The sequence below is a fragment of the Euleptes europaea genome, chromosome 18 (assembly GCF_029931775.1).
Source record: "Euleptes europaea isolate rEulEur1 chromosome 18, rEulEur1.hap1, whole genome shotgun sequence".
NCBI classification, from domain to species: Eukaryota; Metazoa; Chordata; class Lepidosauria; order Squamata; family Sphaerodactylidae; genus Euleptes; species Euleptes europaea.
The window spans coordinates 22,148,434-22,169,499 of NC_079329.1; the positions used below are offsets into that span (position 1 = coordinate 22,148,434).

Below are 21,066 nucleotides of genomic sequence, written 5' to 3' on the forward strand. Positions count from 1 at the left end.
CACCCGATGGGTCCCGCAGTATAAATAAAGTCCCGATTCTGTTGTAGTTCCCCCCCCTTGCTTCTGTGATCATCGTGTATCCATTTCAGTTCTTGGAGCGGGGTGTGCGTTTACGCGCTTTCTTTTTCAATCATATTTTCCTTTTCTTTTTTTCATTCCCCTTTTTTACTGTTCCCGCAGTTCCAGTTCTTAATGAAATAAACAGGAGACGTTGTTACTCGGGGGGCCCCTTGAAGTTTTAAAGGTGCGGGAGAAATGAAACGGCAGTATCGCTCTCAGCACTGATCGGCTTCGACAAAACCTTCCTTCTCTTGACCAGCTGCCTCCACTTCAGTGTACGTTGTGTGCTTTCTGAACTTCATGGCGGGCCACTGATGCGGCCTTCGCTGCAGCGGGAGAAAAACAGAGCAGCACATTAGCATGTACAAAGAGTTCTGCACACTTTCCAAGCTATCCAGTAATTCCTTACAGATGAACGATCGGGGAATGTTGTCATGAGGATGTTCCTTTCCAGCTCGAGGCCCCAAATACCCCTGTGGAAGCGACTGGAAATTTACTTTCTGTCTTATATCCCCATAAATTTGTTCATTAAAAATGCTTCCTTTCTTTTGGAGAGATCTGCAAAAATATCTTTCTGGTGTGGGGATTTGGGGTTCGCTTCAGGGCTCTCTGAGCTGCCGCTGTTGGGGCCCAAATGTTGGGCTGAAAATGCAAGGTGAATAATCGGCGTGCTGCACAGAGCAGGTACTGAACCAGATGTTCGGAATTTAATTTCCAGAACTATATCCGCATGGGCTCAAATTGGCAATGATGCCACTGCAGGGGAATGAGGTAAAAACCAGGGGACAAACAGAGACCGGATCTTCCCGGTGATTTTTAATGAGTGCTGGCAGCTGCGCAGGCCTCAATCCAGATTTTAAAAGAAAAACAATAGCGCTTGCACTTTCTTCCCCCAGTGTGTAAACTGGCGTTGCCAAATCTGGTATGGGAAATTCCTGGAGAACTGAGGTAGGGTGGGATTTGGGGAGGGCAGGGACCTCATCTATGGTTTCCAAGCAGTGCCTGGCAACTGGCAAGAGGGTTGCGGGCAGGGGCATGGGGGTTGCAACACCAGCTGCGGTGCTATATCACTTCTGGTAAAACCCCGGAAATGACATAGGGTAAGCTCTAAGAATCACTGGAAACTCCACCACAGTTTCCAGTCATTTCTAGAGCTACCCTGTGACACCTCTGGGTTTTTACAGCCATTGACATAGCACTACACACAATGCTGCCATTAAAAAAGATTCTCCTGCCCGTGGCTTGACAGATGTCAGACAATGAGAGGGGGCTTGGCAGACCTATCCTCAACAGGGTACAATGCTATAGAGTCCACCCTCCAAAGCAGCCATCCTCTCCTGGTGAATTGATCTCTGTAGTCTGGAGATCAGCAGTACTTCTAGGAGTTCTCCAGGCTCCATCTGGAGGCTGGCAGTCCTGGGTTAAATCCTTCTTTGGGTTTACTAAACAAATTTTATTTCAATACAATATCAGCTATGAATAAAAATCAAAGTTATGTTAAAATAATAAAAAGTTGATGTTTCTGGGAGAGATGATTTGAAGAAGAGGAGGAAAGATCTTCTATGGGGAAAGGTTTTCAATCAGCCATTTACGAATCCCACAAGACTGGAGGCAAAATTTGGCTACTTGAGTGGTTATCTCCTGAGAGGAGTCTGCCAAGAGAAGGGAAACTTTAGCTTCTTCAGATCTTCCAGGAAAAGATGACAATATGGGGCGTTTACTATTTCAAAGCTTCGGTTGGGCTTCAGCAGATGAATTTTGGTCACTGCGTTTTCAGACAGGCTTGTAGTTGCAAGGGTCGAACTGATTCGCAAAGCTGACCTCAAGGAAGAACCAAGCAGCACTGGAGGTAGGATTGAAACTGAGGCTGACGTAGATGCCGGCCAGGATGATGACGGCAATGAGCAGGACCGCCAGCACAATCCCCACAATTGTTCCTGTGTGGATCTGGGAGCCCACTTTCTCCGTAGGGAGGTCATCGTTTCTCAAATCTGAAGGAATTCCCGCGGGGGAGAGGGAACAAGAGAGAGAACAGCATAGTTAGTGTTTCCTTCAGAGACAACAACACTACCAAGTAGGGTTTCCAACCTCCAGGTCATTGTGGGTACCTGCTTTGCTGCAGGGACTTAAATATATGAACTTGTATGGTTGCCCCAACCTTCCAAGTATGGTCGCCCCAACCTTCCAAGTTTATGAATTAATTAAAAAAATGTTAATTTCTCTGGACCAGTGATATCTTTGTGAGATATTACTTATATAGAATCATAGAGTTGGAAGGGACCACCAGGGTAATCTAGTCCAACCCCCTGCACAATGCAGGAAATTAACAACTACCTCCCCCCACATCCCCAGTGACCCCAACCCTCCCCCCGCCATGCTGGATCCCACAATCAAAGCACTCTCAACAGATGGCCATCTAACCTCTGCTTAAAGACCTCCAAAGACAAGGACTCCACCACCACCATTTGTTCTAGTCCTGTTGGTTGGGATGGGATTGGATTGGAACAGCTTGGCATTTATAGTTTAAAATATCTGCTCAGGGGGTTTGCAGAATTAAGAAAGTCTGTTTTATGGATAGGGTTGCCAGCTCCGGGTTGGACAATACCTGGAGATTTTTGGGGCGGAGCCTGAGGAGGGTGTGGTTTGGGGAGGGGAGGGACTTCAGTGCTATAGAGACCAATTGCCAAAGCAGCCATTTTCTCCAGGTGAACAGATCTCTGTTGGTTGGAGATCAGTTGTAATAGCGGGAGATCTTTAGCTAGTACCTGGAGGTTGACAACCCTAATGATGACTAGTATCCATTTTGACGAGGAGCTATGGATAGCCCTATCCTCCATGAACATGTCCACTCCCCTCTTAAAGCCTTCCAAGTTGGCAACTTCTGGTTTGACTGTTTCTTGCCTGTATTGCCTTTGTCTTGCCTTGCATTTGGGTGAACATCCTCTCTCCAGTGCAATCTCTGTGTCCAAAAAACTGTTTTTGCAGGAAGTGACATTGTGCTCTAGCACGATACCAATGAGTCTTTCTCTGCCCCCCAAATTCTCCCAGTAGGTTGTCATCTTTTGCTGGCAACCCAGTCAAGGAGAGAGTTTTTCAAATTAGCCACCAACCTGGCATTTGTCAATAAGAATTGCAAGGAAGGAGAGCACTGAGACAACAAACTCCAGGATAGACATGTTCCCTAGCATATACATCTCCCAAAAGCTGGACAATGAGAATATCAGACTCTTACCTTCTCCTTCTGCATTCTGGTTTAACTTTGTGTCATCTATCAGAAAGAAAGAAAAGCAAAAAGAAGCAACGGGGTTGCTTAGCAAACTGTCTTGTTCAGGGCTAAACTACATGTTACTGTTTTTAAACAGTTGCGTCCAGGTTCCCCACAACCGCACAGCAGCTGCTGGAAACGGCTTCAAAAACAAAATGAAAAAGGAGAGCCCAAACGGACTCAGAGCAGTGCTGCGGGGGAAGAAAGGGCTCCTGCCTCCCCGCAAGCCATTTTCCTGAGTGAAACCTGTGCGGGGAGGTTACCGTATTTCACTCAATTTGCTTCTCCATGTGGAGGTTATGGAAGCAAGCTTAGGCAGGTCTGCTCTAAACTCCCATGTTATTCAGTAGGGCTAACTCCACGTAAAGTTGCCTTAGGACACATGAACACTTGAAGCTGCCTTCTACTTGGTCCATCAAAGTCAGTATTGTCTACTCAGACCGGCAGTGACTCTCCAGGGTCTCAGGCAGGGGTCTTTCACATCACCTACTTGCCTAATCCCTATAACTGGAGATGCCGGGGATTAAACCTGGGACCTTCTGCATGCCAAGTAGATGCTCTACCACTGAGCCTTTCTCCAAAAGACTCACATGAACACATGAAGCTGCCTTCTACTGAATCAGACCCTTGGTCCATCAAAGTCACTATTGTCTACTCAGACCAGCAGCAGCTCTCCAGGGTCTCAGGCTAGAGGTCTTTCACATCACCTACTAGCCTAGTCCCTTTAACTGGAGATGCCGAGGATTGAACCTGGGGACCTTCTGCATGCCAAGCAGAGGCTCTCCCACTGAGCCACAGCCTCTCCCCTGTGTCTTTTTGTGGTCTTTGTCACATAACCCATAAAAATCTGCTTCTTCTGTGTGAGTATACATAGCAATTATTAATTGCCCGCTTGCTAGAAAGGTACAGATATAATTCATCTTCCAGTAATAATGGGGTGTGTGTTTTTGGACTCTGACAGCCCAGCTATTGTCATGGAAGTATCATAGAACAATATAGGTGGATATTTCAAATAAACTTTCACATCCTACATTTTCATCATATGCCAGTGCAATCTTAAGCAGAGCTACACTCTTCTAAGCCCACTGAATGGATTTAGAAGGGCAAAACTCTGTTTGGGATTGGACTGTAAGGCCATTTATGCACTGTCTGTTTCCGCTGGATCTCCTGCTCTCTAACTACACAGTATTTGCAGTCGAATTCTCAAAACACTATGCACAAGGGCTTTCCCTCCTGAAGAAATTCCAGGAGTACCTTGTGATCAATTGTGCATCCCCAGCAAGAATGCAGAGCTTCTGAGTCCCTTTCCCCTGAAAATGCTGCTTTGTTAATTGGCTGTAGTGTATTTTTAAAAATACGACACCAGCCCCCGCCAGACCCGCAGCGGGATACTTTCATTTTAACTGAACCAAGTGGCCATTTTGCATCCAAAGCAGAGAAAGGTCCAGACAAACCTCCCCACCCCAACACAACTAATTTTTTTCTGGCTATCTCAATGCAGGGGTCATAAGAACATAAAAACAGTTGCACAGACATTTCCATTTCATCGTTCAATTGGTAATCTTGCACTCGCAAAAAAAAAAAAAAAAATTCAGGCCTATAAGAGGTTACATATAAGGGGATGGCTGGAAATCAGCCCGGTTCAGTTTGATCCCCAAGGTCTGAAAACCCTTGCTGTGAAACTGACCAAGAGGACATGGAGGGGGAATGGGCCCAGCTCTGTTCGCTCCCTGAGGCCTGAAAACACTCACTGTAAAACTGACAAAGAGGGGGGGGGATCAGCGCAGCTGTGTTCAATCCTTGAGGTCTGAAAACACTCACTGTGAAACTGACCAAGAGGAAGGGGGATCAGCGCAGCTCTGTTCAATTCCTGAGGTCTGAAAATACTCGCTGTGAAACTGACCAAGAGGACAGGGAGGGGGAATGGGCCCAGCTCTGTTTGATGCTTGAGGTCTGAAAACACTCGCTGTGAAAGTGACCAAGAGAAAGGGGAGAATCAGCCCAGCTCTGTTCGCTCCCTGAGGTCTGAAAACACTCACTGTGAAACTGACCAAGAGAAAGGGGAGAATCAGCCCAGCTCTGTTCAATCCCTGAGGTCTGAAAACACTCACTGTGAAACTGACCAAGAGGAGGGGGGATCAGCGCAGCTCTGTTCAATTCCTGAGGTCTGAAAACACTCACTGTGAAACTGACAAAGAGGAGGGGGAGAATCAACACAGCTCTGTTCAATCCCTGAGGTCTGAAAACACTCACTGTGAAACTGACCAAGAGGAGGGGGGGATCAGCACAGGTCTGTTCAATCCCTGAGGTCTGAAAACACTAACTGTGAAACTGACCAAGAGGAGGGGGGATCAGCGCATCTCTGTTCGCTCCCTGAGGTCTGAAAACACTCGCTGTGAAAGTAACCAGAGGAGGCGTATGAGGGGAGGGCGGGAAATCGGAGAATGGGTGTGGGGAGACAAACCCAAAGCAAAACGCTGCACAGGACTGGCTGTTGATTTGGGCTCAAGGCAGACTTTAAATTCATGGCGAAACAGCATCCTGAAAACATGGGGGAAATGCAGGGGGAGAGCGAAGTGACTACTGAAGGTCCAAAAAATCATGCGTAATTCCAACAAATTATCGCGACATGAACTACCCATGCATAAAAGGCCTAAATCACACTTAAAGAGTAATGGAGCTTTCTGGTACCCCTATTTGGTGAGGGGTCTGGAGACCAAGGAAAGTTGAAGGAGCTGGGTATGTTTAGCCTGAAGAGGAGAAGACTGAGAGGGGATATGATAACCATGTTCAAGTACTTGAAGGGCTGTCATATAGAGGAGGGTGCCGAGTCGTTTTCTGTTGCCCAAGAAGGTCGGACCAGAACCAACGGGTTGAAATTAAATCAAAAGAGTTTCCATCTAGACATTAGGAAGAATTTTCTAACAGAGCGGTTCCACAGTGGAACAGGCTTCCTCGGGAGGTTCTCCTTCCCTGGAGGGTTTTAAAAAGAGGTTAGATGGCCATCTGTCAGCAATGCTGATTCTGTGACCTTAGGTGGATGATGAGAGGGAGGGCATCTTGGCCATCTTCTGGTCACTGGAGGTGGGGGGGAGATAGTTGTGAATTTCCTGCATTGTGCAGGGGATTGGACTTGATGACTCTGGTGGTCCCTTCCAACTCTATGATTCTATTTACATGATACAATAACTGAAGGGAGATTGGCAACGTTCCACAAATTTTTAATGTTCATTAGTACTGCAGGGTGCTTTTCTGTTTTGTTTTTACATAGAGCTTCCTTCCAAAGATAGAAATGGAGATTAATATTACTCTCTCTCTCTCTCTCCTATACATGTGCACATAAATATATAGGCCACATGTCTCTGAAGACTTGATTTCAATCTGGGTCATCCGTTCCTCTGCTGATCTGCTTACACTGTTAGTTCAGATTGAAAAAGGCATGGCGTGTTCATTTGCAGAAGTCATTCCAGGGGGTAGACGATAAATCCACTCCTGTTTTACCGCCGCTTCCTCCATTGGAAGGAATTAGTCAGAGAGAAGGAAGAATTCTGTCTCCTTTAACACTTAACCACTTCTGGCAGAAATCGGTTGGGCTCTTTCATTCCAGTGGAAGACACAAATTAGATCCAAATAACGGGAATATCAGTAGCATCTGTAAATGTCTCCATGGCCTAGTCTAAGGAACTGCACTTGTACAACTCCCAGGATATCTTCACAGCTGGTGCACAAATAAATATATTTTTTTTCAGTTTCACCATCACAGCCCCCCACTCCCACTCATTATGCTCATTCACATTGCAACATTCAGTTACTTCTAATTAATCTGTTCCACTCAACTACCCACTCTTTAACAATAGGGTTTCCAACCTCCAAGTGGCACCTGGAGATCTCCAGTTCCCCTGGAGAAAATGACTGCTTTGGAGAATGGACTCTATGGAATTGTACCCTGCTGAAGCCTCTCCCCTCCCAAATTCTGCACTCTACAGGTACTGCCCTCCAAATCTCCAAGTATTTCCCAAACCAGAGCTGGCAACCCTATCTATCAACAAAAGGCCATATCACCGATAGTAGACCTGGCCTCCTCTTTGCCAGCTTGGGGTTGGGAATTACACATCTCTGCCCCCCAGTTTCCTGCTCCTGAGGAACTAAGGAGCGGAATAAAAATGGCCTGCATGTAGTGTCGCTCTAGGAATTTACCCTAGTCTCTGTGTTAAAGACCTTGGGGCAGAGCCTGAGAAGGGCGGGGTTTGGAGAGGGGAGGGACTTCAATGCCATAGAGTCCAATTGCCAAACCGGCCATTTTCTACAGGTGGACTGATCTCTATTGGCTAGACATAGTTCTAATAGCAGATCTCCAGCTAGTACCTGGAGGTTGGCAACCCTAGAAATGAGTGAGGGTCACAATGGGTTGAGTTTAAAAAGCCTTCACTGCTTCTGCAGGCTTGGCCTTTCCCTCCCTCTCTGCTGACTTTGCATAAAGAACATGGCAGGCAAGAAAGAACATGGTAGGGGGGACCCAGGACAGGTCCCGCCCCCTGCCATATATGTGACTTTCAACAGTTGGTAACCCTATCAACCTCAGGTTATTAGCCTTGTAAGGGGGGGGGGGAATCCTGACCTGGAAAGCCCAGGCCAGACTGATCTCATCAGATCTCAGAAGCTAAGCAGGGTTGACCCTGGCAAGTATTTCAATGGGAGACCTCCAAGGAATACCAGTGGCGTGATGCTGAGTAGGGTTCTCAGGTCCCTCCTTGCCACTGGTGGGAGATTTTTGGGGTGGAGCCTGAGGGGGGTAGAGTTTGGGGAGGGGAGGGACTTCAATGCCATAGAGTGCAATTGCCAAAGTGGCCATTTTCTCCAGGTGAACTGATCTCTATCGGCTGGAGATCAGTTGTAATAGCAGGAGATTTCCAGCTAGTACCTGGAAGTGGGCAACCCTAACACAGAGGCAGGTAATGGCAAACCACCTCTGAACATCTCTTGCCTTGAAAACCCTACGGAGTTGCCATAACTCCACTGTGACTTGATGGCAAAAAAAGGGGGGGAGTACTTTTTATTTACTTGTTCTTCCTGTGAAGGCTAATAAAAGCATTGAGAGAGATACACACTCCCTTATATTACTTTTCAAATGGCTACTTTTATGTTTTTGTCTATTAGGAAGCAGTTTATATCCTCTACTTAATAAGGATTTTTATCAAAACTGCTTTAGATGCGTTGAGTACTGGGTTTATTTTAAATATTGATTGGATGGGACTTATCGTTTATACGTGTATTTTGGTATGTTCTGATGTTATTTACTCATGGTACATTCTTGTGTGTGCTTATATTTGATGCTTATGTTATCTTATGTTATGACCTATGGTCATAACGTTAAATTTGATTCAATGTGAATAGTGAAACCAATTAGGGTTGCCAGCTCTGGCCGGGGAATTCCTGGAAATTTGGGGATGGCGCTTAGATTCAGATTTACTGATACAGCATAAGCCAGTAAAAACCTATTGGCTCCGCACAAGTTGTCCTTGGATATAACCACCTGGAGGTTGGCAACCCTAGAAACCATGCAGGGTAAAGGTAAATATCTCCTCTCCACACAGCCTTCATTTGAATTGGGGCCCCTACGGCTGCCAGTTACCTTTAAAAATCACTAGGAAGATCTATTCCGGGTCTAGTTTGTAACCATAATTCATGTCCACACAGACTGGATGTAGCTTGAGCCCCATTTTCTCTGTCTTTCTCTGCCTTTCACTGCTTCTACAAATAAATTTTCCTGCTCTGGCACAGCTGGCTGTTGTGGTCTTCTTCCAAGAAAAAAAAAAAATTAACTTCATGACTGAATATGTTGTCAACAAGAAAAGTGGGGAGGAAAAAAAAGCCTTTTTTCCCTGTCCAAATTTTAAAATGAATTGGAAATGATCGCAGTTGCAGGGGAGCTGCTTCCCTCCTCTTTTAATAGCTCTTTTCAAAGTCAAATCTTTCACAAAAGAATCCTTTCCTCTCCCTCCTTCATTGCTGAAGGGCAATTACTAATGTTCTTTTCTATTTATTTTAATTAGCAGCTCACGATAGGGACTATTAAGCAGCAGAATAGAACTGGTACCTGTCACTATCCTCAGAGAGGATACTGCTTTGGTGGTAACAGAGTCATATTATGCATAAAATCCTGGGGAATAAGGCAGAATTTCTTATGCTGGAGAAAATTAGGTTAGGTTGGAATAATGTCCTATTTATTGGCCAAAGCGGTCAGGGTTGCATCTTGATTTCTACCAGCTAATTTCTAAAATGAGAGGGGATAGGGCGCAGGGATCTGCCTGAAAGCAATGCCCATTTCCCCCAGAGAGGAAGGGGAGGGGCTGTGGCTCAGTGGTAGCGCCTCCGCTTGGCATGCAGAAGGTCCCAGGTTCAATCCCCGGCATCTCCAGTTCAAGGGACTAGGCAAGTAGGTGATGTGAAAGACCTCAGCCTGAGACCCTGGAGAGCCGCTGTAGGTCTGAGTAGACAATACTGACTTTGATGGACCAAAGGTCTGAGTCAGTATAAGGCAGCTTCATGTGTTCACATGAATGCAGCATGGAGTTACTTTGCAAGTGGATCCCCGAAAGTACAGTACCGTATCTTCAGAAATGGATTCCACCTCAAAAGGTTTGAGAACTGTTGGTTTACATATTACAGGTTTTCGTTCGGGAACCCTAAGAAATTAAGTTTTGTGAGGTGGCTGAAAATTCTCAGATTGAGACGCCGACACCATTCATGAAACCGCAATTCTTGGGTTCCTTGGGCATAAGAGGCGGACATACCATCATGCCTCTCCTTCTGCCTCCAATCGTAACCTTTGATGCTAGCAATTACCTTCAGTGGTTAGGCTGTCAACAAAACGGGAAGTAGTAGAAGTGACATCTTCTCTGAAAGGTGTGAAGGGACTGCTGTCAGGGGGTGATGAGTAGTAATGTTCATCCTCTTCGAAATCGGCACAGGTCCTCTCTTCTGACTGAAACAACAAGCCAAATCAAACCATTACTTGGCTGCTACTATTGTTAGGGATGCTAGCTCTAGGTTGGGAAATACCTGGAGATTTCGGGGGTGGAACCTGGGGCGGGTGGGGTTTGGGAGGGGGAAAGACCTCAGCAGGATATAATGCCATTTTCTCCAGGGGAACTGCTCTTAGTCTAGGGTTGCCAACTTCCAGGGGCTAGCTGGAGATCTCCTGCTATTACAACTGATCTCCAGCCGATAGAGATCAGTTCCCCTGGAGAAAACGGCAGCTTTGGCAATCGGACTCTAGGGCATTGAAGTCCCTCCCCTCCCCAAACCCCGCCCTCCTCAGGCTCCGCCCCAAAAAACCTCCCACCAGCGGCAAAGAGGGACTTGTCAACCCTATGCATCTTGTAAGCAGGCTGGTGGGAAAACTCTGCCTTGAAATTGGAGGTTACACCATATTTAAAACGGCTCCTAAAATTTATTTCTTGTCGCTACTCTCTTAACTCGGCAGTCTTATCCATAGTTTCCTAACTGCCACTGTTTCATTTGCTTCCCTTACTTTATTTCTTAGATGTAAAATGCCGCTATATTTTTTCCTTTTATAGTTTTGCATTCTCTGTCTTTCTCTAATTGTCTTATTTCCCTTCTTCTCTGTGGCCTCTTGCCTATCATATATCATTCTGTTGTTTTTATTTCCCCCTCAGACTCAGGAATTTGAATCAGATCCATTCCTCTCCTTTCACTCACAAACTACTCACAGGTTGTGAATAGTTAGCTGTATTTTTTTGCGGGGTGTGTGTGTGTGTTATATGCTGGCCTGACTAACTGTCACTGTCCCAATGTTTTAATTTAAAATTTGAAAACCTGGAGGTTTTTAAGCAGAGGCTAGATGGCCATCTGTCAGCAATGCTGATTCTATGGCCTTAGGCAGATGATGAGAGGGAGGGCATCTTGGCCTTCTTCTGGGCATGGAGTAGGGGTCACTGGGGGTGTCGGGGGGGAGGTAGTTGTGAATTTCCTGCATTGTGCAGGGGGATGGACTATCTGACCCTGGTGGTCCCTTCCAACTCTATTATTCTAATTGTAGACCAAACATTCCACTCATCATTTTTTTCCTGTGCATGTATTCATAATTCCATCTTCTATTGTATTTATCCCTTCTGTGTACATTAAAAATGCAAGCATGTGCACTATGCATTTTCTGTTCGAAACAGAATTATCCAGGAGGGCTTTTTTACACAAGTAATAAGGCTGTACTGTAATGAAATGGTTCAGAAAGATACTTGGGTAAAGGGTTAGGGACTGTGGACTGTACTACTGTGTATAGTTTATACTGCCTGTTACTATAAGTAGGTTCCAACTATGCATTGTTTAACATGTCGTGATAATACTTATGCTTGTGCTCTGTGCAGATTTCTGCTTGGTTCCAGATTTCTGCGATCCAAATCCTATTGCATTGTTTATTGGATGCCCCGTCCTGTTGATTGTATTAACTTCTGCATCATCCACCCTGAGTCCCGCTGAAAAAGGCAGACTATAAATAAATAAAATGTTAATAGTCTGTATCTGGTGGTAGTGGAAAGCCGTCAAGTCGCAGGCGCCTCACGGCATGAGACGAACAGGGGTAGTTTGCCATTGCCTGTCTCTGCCCTGGACTTCCTTGGTCGTTTATCCAAACATGAGCCAGACCCAATCCTGGTTAGCTTCTGAGATCTGGCTATCCTGGGCTGTCTTGGTCAGGGCTAGTCTATACCTACCTTCTGCTTTTAAAAAGTGCAGTGATTTGCTCTTTTGTAACAATATATCACAAAATAGGCAGAGGAGAAAAACATGATTATGTACCGAGCCAGGGCTGCCTAATAATTTTTCCTACTTTCTCTTTCCTTAATTATAATCTTACCTCTCGGGCACAGTCATATGTCAACCATTCTTCACGGTGTCGGTCAAATCCATTGGAACACCTATGGAGAAAGGGTAGTACGCATTGACATTGCAAAAACTAACTTGTTTGTTGACAATTTCAATTCAATTTCAATTTATTACGGGCATTGACCAGCAAAGCAAACATTCAAGAAATTAACATTGATTAAAAAAGTAAAATCGAACAATATATCTGTTTGTAAGATATTCAAAAGAGTTAAGATTTGATTAAAAGGTATAAAAAATATAACAATATCTGTACATAAAAACATCAGAATAAAATGTTAACAATAAAATTAAATATTTACATTAATAGTACCCATTCAGTTACACATTCCTTTTCCCTTATCAGAGTTAGACCAAGTACTTCTGAGCTTAATACCTAGCCTTGCAAACTTGGCAGCTTTATGGGTTGTCTCACTATTCCTGTCTGAAAGTATTATCTTTATTTGTGTGGATCTTTGGCTAGTTGGAAGGCCAGCCAAAATGGGTAGTATCAGTTCTTGCCGAATTTGATTGTAAATCCGGCAATCAAATATCACATGTTCTATTGTTTCTACACTACCACCCTGGCAAATGCACATACGTTCCTGAAAAGGAATCTTTTTATATTTGTCTTCTCTCAGTGCTGACGGGAGAGTGTTTGTTGACAATTCCACCGCCCCACCATCTCTCAATGAACCCAGGGATTAATAATTTTGGGATGGTGATGAAATTGCCTCGGGTCCCATTGGCTGCACAAAAGCTTTCTTGAATGTGTGTTGCTGCACTTTAGCAGGGAAAATAGAAGGATGCATAGTGCAGGAGGAAGATACATAGGAACAATACTCCTTCCCTATGTGTGACAGCTTCACCCATAGACAGACTACAATTCTGAACATCTGTCATTTAGACAGACGGGGGAAATCCGTGCAGGATTTGAATGTATAAGTGCTGCTTAGCTTGAAGAAATCTGAATACTCTGTGCCCAAGATCAATAAAAATATCCGAAGCAGGCGTGTCTAGAGATCTTTAGCTGCTTCATACAAACAGAAACCTAAATATCTTTCAACTGTTGAGGTTTTTTTGGAGAACCCACAAACTATAGCTTTCTGAAAGTCATTTGATAACAGATGCCTTAGCAAACCAAACTGCAGTTTCCCAGTCTTCTTTGGGAAGCCACAACCAAGTTCTAACTTACTTGAGCTCTTATTCCGAGACGGGGACATTTGCTTCAAAATGCTTGCATACCGACCTAGCTCTGGATCATCTGGCCTCGTGCTATGTGGGAGGGCTGGGTTATTTTTAAGTGTATGATTTTATAATCAAAATTCCCAGATGGGCGTTGTGCACCAGATAGGCGGATGGATAAATGTAACAAATGAGAGACTGAAAAAGACTTCCCCTAAGGAACTGGGAATGTCTTCCAACACAGCTGGGCCGGAAGAATCTAAATGCTCTTTCTATCTGGTTGCGGATGTGTGAGTCTGTTGGAAAGGAGCTGATTATAAATTTCTAGAAAAGACAGACGGCTTGGAAGACAGCATCCATCTATCTATCTATCTACTTATAGGCTGATTCTCTGAACTCTTTGGGGAACGAGTGGGATTTAAAAACATATATTAAATAAATAATAATAATTTTAATCCTTTGGGTGCTGCGGGAAGAGAACTGTACAAACTTCCCAGCATTTTACCGTTTGCATTTAAGAGACCTGGAATGTGGGCTAGCCAGACATCTTGGCAATTAAAAACTTGGAATATAAAGACAAATCATGTATTTGATTCCTGGCCACATGAGCAAACAAAGTTGAATTTTGGGCACAGTGAGCTGTATGCAGATGGTGGGACTGCTTTTTTTCCAAGTCAGTGGTGGGGAACAAATGATGAAGTTATGGTAGCATGATGCTTTACTATCTGAGCACTTATGGGGGACCCTCCATCTGCTTGTTTAAAAAGAACAGCATTGTAGCACCTTTGGCTGATTTGCAACGGCATGACTCATAAGGAATTCACCAAGCACACACACACACACACACACACACACACCAAGCCAAGCATTTTATTTTATTAACAGCTTAGTCCTAAGCGGAGTTATAGCCTTCTAAGCCTATTGACTGAAATTGATTTGTAAGGGGGTAACTGTTCCAGATTACACTGTAAATCAAGTAAAGCCATCCTCTATGCCAATAAAGGTTTTCTTTGATTTGATTTGAAGTAAAACCATCCTTCTAGTCGAGGTGGAATTCCTTCTGGTTGCAACAGTGGTTTTTGAAATTTCCCCATGTTTTAAAGTTGCCGACCTGGTTCACCAGATTAGAGTCCACCGCTCATGTGGAGGAGTGGGGACTCAAACCCGGTTCTCCAGATTAAAGTCCACCACTCTTAACCACTACACCACGCTGGATAGACGCTGTTTACTTTTGCTGCAATAGGCTAACACGGTTACCCCCCTGGAACTACGAAATACACATGTTCACACATCTTTCCAGGCCTGCACTCACCCTGAAAAATGCAGATAGGAAAATGGTGCCTTAACGGGTCCAAAAATCTTTGCAACAGTCTTATGCTCTATCTCTAATGTGGGTAAATGCTACAGCTGTGCTCAGTGAATGAACATGTCAGAGAAGGCTAATATGGTTCATTCGAGGGTTGAACATATATTCTGTCCCCACACGGAAGTGCACTACCTTTGCAGACCAAAAACACAATACGTCATTAAAAAAAAACCCTCACATAAACAATTGTTGGCACAAGAAAAACACATTGTGGCCAAATAGTGAAAATATGTACAGACATATAACATAATGTTTACAGTACTGTAGACATTACATTATGTTTCTGTACACATTTTCACTATTCAGCCACAATTTGTTTTTCTCGTGCCAATAATTGTTTATGTGAGGGGTTTTTTCATGGTGCATCGTGTTTTTGGTCTGTTTTGTACACTGTGATCCCTTGTTTTTCCCCCGTTATTACCTTTGCAGAACATGACACCAACTGCAATTAAAGGTTAGATCCGAAGTCTCGCAGATTTCACAGTTCTGATGCTGGAGGCAGGCTACAAGGGAAAACATAAAAGTGAGGGCCAGTAATTAATTGCTAAAATGAGGGTTGCCGAAGGCTGACACCTAGCCTGAAAGTTGCATTATTTTATTATAGAAACAAAACAAAAAAAAATCAAAAAATCACACACGGTTGGAAGAGACCACAAAGGCCATCCAGTCCAATCCCCTGCCATGCAGGATCCCACAATCAAAGAGCTCCCAACAGATGGCCATCCAACCTCTGCTTGAAGACCTCCAAAGTCAGGGACTCCCCCCCCCTGCCCCGAGGGAGCGAATTCCACCGTCGAACTGCCCTCACCGTCAGAAAGTTCTTCCTAATGTTTTGGGGGAATTGTTTTTCTCTTAGTTTAAATCCATTACTCCATGTCCTAGTCTCTGAAGCAACAGAGAACAAGCTAGTTCCCTCATTAACATGGCATCCCTTCAAATATTTAAACATGGCTATCATGTCACCCCTTAACCTTCTCTTCTCCAGACTAAACAAACCCAGCTCCTAAAGTCTATCCTCATAGGGCATGGATTCCAGACCTTTGACCATTCTGGTTGCCCTCCTCTGGACACGCTCCAACTTGTAAACATCCTTCTTAAATTGTGGAGCCCAAAACGACACAGTATTCCAAGTGAGGTCTGACCAATGCAGAATACAGTGGTAGTATTACTTCTCTTGATCTAGGCACAATACTCCTTTTGATGCAGCCCAGAATTGCAGTGGTCTTCTTAGCCACCGAGAGTTGCCATCCTCCAGGTGGTTCTGGAGTTCTCCTGGAATTATAACTGATGTCCAGATTACAGAGATCAGTTCTTTGGAGGAAATGGCCAATTTGGAGGACAGCTTTTATGGAATCATGTCCTCACAGAGATCCCTCCCCTCCCCAAACCCTGCCCTTCCCAGGTTCTGCTGCTAACTTTCCAGGAATTTTCCAAGCCAGATTTGGCAGGTGTATGTAAAAATGGTGTCTGTGTACCCAGAAGTGTGGGATCAGGAAGAAAATGCTTGGTCACTTCTTACATTCCAGGACTAAGCTTTGGCTCTGGGCAACAGGATCTGGGATTGAACTCTGGTAAATCTCAATCTCAAATTAAATAAGGTTGCCAACCTTCAGGTACTAGCTGGAGATCTCCTGCTATTACAACTGATCTCCAGAGGATAGACATCAGTTCACCCAGAGAAAATGGCTGTTTTGACAATTTATGGCATTGAAGTCCCTCCCCTTCCCAAACCCCGCCCTCCTCAGGCTCTGCCCCCAAAACCTCCTGCCGGTAGCAAAGAGGGACCTGGCAACCCTAAAATTAAAGCCAGGTACTAGGGTTGCCAACCTCCAGGTATTAGCTGGAGACCTGCTATTACAACTGATCTCCAGCAGATAGAGATCAGTTCACCTGGAGAAAATGGCTGCTTTGGCAATTTAACTCTTTGGCATTGAAGTCCCTCCCCTCCCCAAACCCCACCCTCCTTATTCTCTGCCCCAAAAACCTCTTGCCGGTGGCGAAGAGGTACCTGGCAACCCTACCAGGTACACTCCCATCTTTTTTTTCATGATAAGAACATACCCATTCCTGTATTAGGAACATCACAGAATGAGTCCTGAGACTGCGTAATCTGTTCCTATTTTATTGCTGACACATTTTGACAGAGAATGTTTTGAATAGGAGAGTTATTTGGGAAAGGAAGGAGGAAAGAGATGGTTTCCACATATCCCCCACTCCACTTTGAGGGAAATTCCAGTGCGCCGGAAAGATACGGAAGGCTGCAACATTTCCTAAAGTAAAGCCCTTTTTCTTAGAATAAACTGGTACAAAGTGATCTCTTCATTGCAAAAAAATGGTAATGCCTATATTTGACATCCAAAATCATTACGGGTTTTTTTTTCAAGACAAGAAAAATGTATCCCATCCTCTTTCCATTCATTGTCTTTGGAAACAATTTTAACAAGATTTCCCCCCATTCCCCCGGGAGAAACGTTCACCATATCTTTGCAGAAAATAGTTTCATGCTGATTTCATACTATCAATCAATCACCACTCTGCTTATGCTTGAATCCTGGATTTTCCTTCCACTCTATCAAAATAATTGCTAATTCCTCCCAGCAATTACAGCCAACTTGATGATATGTGGAGATGCACAAACAGCCTTATGACATTTTTTTGGGTTCAAACGGAAAAGCAGTTACAAGCAGGGCAAAAACATTGTTTCTCTAGGCCTAATAGCAACTTCCAGCATGCATCCTTCCCCCAACCTCATCGGATCCAGGCAATCTAATGAGCCATGAAACAGACATTTCTATTTTCTTTCTCAAGTGTCATAAATAAATAAAGGAGAAGAAGAGTTGGTTTTTATATGCCAACTTTCTCTACCACTTAAGGGAGAATCAAACCGGCTTACAAATTACAATCCCCTTCCCTTCCCCTCTCCACAACAGACACCCTGTGAGGTAGGTGGGGTTGAGAGAGCTCTAAGAGAGCTGTGACTTGCCCAAGGTCACCCAGCTGGCTTCATGTGGAGGAGCGAGGAAACAAATCCAGTTCACCAGATTAGCCTCCGCCACTCATGTGGAGGAGTGGGGGATCAAACCCGGTTCTCCAGATCAGACTCCACCGCTCTTAACCACTTCACCATGCTGGCTCTATAAATAAAGTGTATATAATGGGCTTCAAGCCTAGATCTCCCCCTCCCTGGTAAAGTGTACCAATGTTCTGCTCCACCCATGCTATAAGAGGCTGCCATATTCACCACCCATTGGTGGTGAAGGGGGACCTGGCAACCCTATTTGGGACTTAAGCCATGTGGGTGGAGTTGTGCTGTGTGTGTAAAGTGCCGCCAAGTCGCAGCCGACTTGTGGCGACCCCTTTTGGGGGTTTTCAAGGCAAGAGACTAACAGAGGTGGTAGAGGGAGAAAATTTGGCCACCTTCCCCTCTTTTGGGGCCTGATTCAGATTGGGATGACAGTGCTGAGGGAGAAGGGGCTTCAGCCTAGTGTTGCCAACCTCCAGGTACTAGCTGGAGATCTCCCGTAGGGTTGCTAGGTCCCTGTTTGCCATCAGTGGGAGATTTTTGGGGCAGAGCCTGAGGAAGGCGGGGTTTGGGGAGGGGACTTCAATGCCATAGAGTTCAATTGCCAAAGCGGCCATTTTTCTCCAGGTGATCTGATCTCTATCAGCTGGAGATCAGTTGAATTAGCAGGAGATCTCCTGCTACTACCTGGCAGGTGGCAACCCTAATCTCCCGCTATCACAGCTGATCTCCATCTGATAGAGATCAGTTCCCCCGGAGAAAATGGCCGCTTTGGCAATTGGACTCTATGGCATTGAAGTCCCTTCCCTCTCCAAACCCCGCCCTCCTCAGGCTCTGCCCAAAAATCTCCAGGTATTCCCAGCCTGAAGCTGGCAACCCTACTTCAGCCCCCTCCCCATTTTTCTAACCTCATATGGCCTTGGGGTGGAGCTATTTGCCCTGCTGGAGAAACCTGTGTGTGGTTGTCATGGCAGGCTGCTGCCTCAGTTTCCCCCCATGCAGCACACCCTGGTAGCAGTTGCCGAGCAGTTTCAGTTATGGCGGGCTTGTGAGCGGTTAGTAAGGCTAAATATAAAAATAACCATGCTGGACATCATGCTGCCTTTACAGATGGAATATGGGGACGGTGGGAGGGTAGCACAGGTATCTGAGATGATTTCTACTCCTTTCCCCACTCCCTTCTCCTTGAGCGGTTCACACAGCGCCTTCTTTCAATAACACAGGAATAAATGAATTGTGTTTTTTTCCTTCGAAGAGCTGATGAAGAGTGGTTGGGTAAGCGAAGGGCTGCTCCAACGTAGTAACTGTTTACAGCTAAAGGGAGCCAATGCTCTGCTTTGAAGGGTTACATGATCACACACTCAAGGTTATATAAATGACAGACTGTTTCTGTTGGAGAGAGAGAGAGAGATGGATAGATTTTACTTGGAGTGGCTCACTAAACCCAGAAATCTCAGACTCCTGAAACTGTTATCTTGTTTCTCAGGATTTCCCCCCACAGTCCCTTCACAAGTCACCAATAGAATATTTCTCTGAGATACCATAACCTGCCTCTCACAGGATACCTAACTTAGTCCTGCCTCTCTATAGGTGTTTGAAACCTATCATTTTTCATTTCATTAACCTTTATTGGCATACCTTTTGAAACCTATCCACTTAGCTCTTTTGACGTCTGAGCCCTATCTAAGGATTTCCCCCCCATTTTGGTCCATTTCCCCACTTATTTCCTCCTCCCTTTTTAGGTTCCCAGTCTCCAAGTGGGACTAGGGTTGCCAGGTCCCTCTTCGCCACCAGCGGGAGGTCTTTGGGGCGGAGCCTGAAGAGGGATTTGGGAAGGAGAGGGATTTGGGGAGGAGAGGGACTTCAATGCCATAGAGTCCAATTACCAAAGCGGCCATTTTCTCCAGGTGAGCTGATTTCTATAGGCTGGAGGTCAGTTGTAATAGCAGATCTCCAGCTAGTACCTGGGGGTTGGCAACCCTAAGTGGGACCTAGAGCTCTCCTGGAATTATGACTGATCCAGACACCTGCATACATTTCGGTTTCCCTGGAGAAAATGGCCGCTTCGGAGGGCGGACTCTATGACATCACATCCCCACTGAGCTCCTTCCCCTCCCGAAACTCTGCCCTCCTCAGGCTCCACCCCCCAAACCCAGAAATTTCCCAGGCTGGACAAACCTACTTCTCTCTGACAAATCCACAGTATGCCATCGGTTGGAAACTTTAGAGATTTGCATACATAGCAGAATATCAGAAAATCACATGGAGGGCAGAACTAGAAGCTGTCCATCATAATAGGACATGTATGATACCCCAGTTGAGTAAACAGAAGTTCCCCAAGGTCAGGAAAATGGCACTGGAGAGAAGGTTGTAGTCTCTTCTTCCTGAGCTCCATGGTCCTGAACTGCACAGGCCTCCACACACTTGGGACATACATTCCCAGAAGGGAATTCCCATAACATGGCTGTCACCGCTTTATAGGGTTGCCAGCCTCCAGGTACTAGCTGGAGATCTCCTGCTATTACAACTAATCTCCAGCCAATAGAGATCAGCTCACCTGGAGAAAATGGCCATTTTGGCAATTGGACTCTATAGCTGTTTCCCTCGAGGTCACCCCTTTGACGTCTTTGTTTTGATTATGCATGCCGCTTCTGATCATCAGAGGTCACCTCGCTCTCCCCCCTGCCTTGCCACGCATTTTGCCCGCGTTTTCAAATTCGAGATAAAACAGATCTCTGAAAACAGACCCAAAGTCATCAAAGGGGTGACCTCGAGGGAAACAGCCATGCATTTTGTTTTGTTTTGTTTTAAGATGCTTACTTGGACTCTAGTGGGATGCTTGATTTTTCTTTTTAAAAGCTTTCTCACTCTGCACCTTTAGGGTTGAGCAGGCAATCGAGTCAAACATTGTTTGATGCCGTCGGCCAGACAGGTGAGTCAAGTACATTCCAAGAGCTTCTTTTCATTTGCTTCTTTGACCTCGTTTCCACAGTGGCCACAGATAAGGAAGTTAACAAAAAATCAAAGGTGAGATTTCTTTCTTTTTCTATTTTACCTTTGCAGAGCACTGATTTACAGCATGTGTTAAAGCTGCCAGTGCTTGCTATTTGGGGTCGTCATAAAACACACCCAATGGAGATAGTTTAAAATGCATAACTTTGCCATCTTCTGGACAGGTTTATTCTCTGCTGGGTATTTATGAACCCAAGAGGTCTCCCCCCCCCCCCCCAGGCGTTGTTCCTGAGCATGAAACATTATCTTTTTTGACTGTCCCTTTTACGACTCAAC

At 45.1% G+C, this 21,066-nt stretch overlaps 1 protein-coding gene across 1 annotated transcript in view; it reads right to left on the bottom strand.

The window, feature by feature from the left end:
• Positions 1-275: 275 nt before the first annotated feature.
• PLXDC1 (plexin domain containing 1) overlaps positions 276-21,066 on the bottom strand; it is a 64,314-nt gene continuing 43,523 nt past the window's right edge. Inside the window, exons 9-14 of the mRNA XM_056864613.1 lie at positions 15,178-15,259; positions 12,201-12,261; positions 10,172-10,310; positions 3,293-3,328; positions 1,882-2,051; positions 276-386 (exon numbers count right to left, since the gene is read on the bottom strand). Coding sequence (XP_056720591.1) covers positions 276-386; positions 1,882-2,051; positions 3,293-3,328; positions 10,172-10,310; positions 12,201-12,261; positions 15,178-15,259 — 599 coding nt within the window. The remainder of the gene's footprint in view (positions 387-1,881; positions 2,052-3,292; positions 3,329-10,171; positions 10,311-12,200; positions 12,262-15,177; positions 15,260-21,066) is intronic.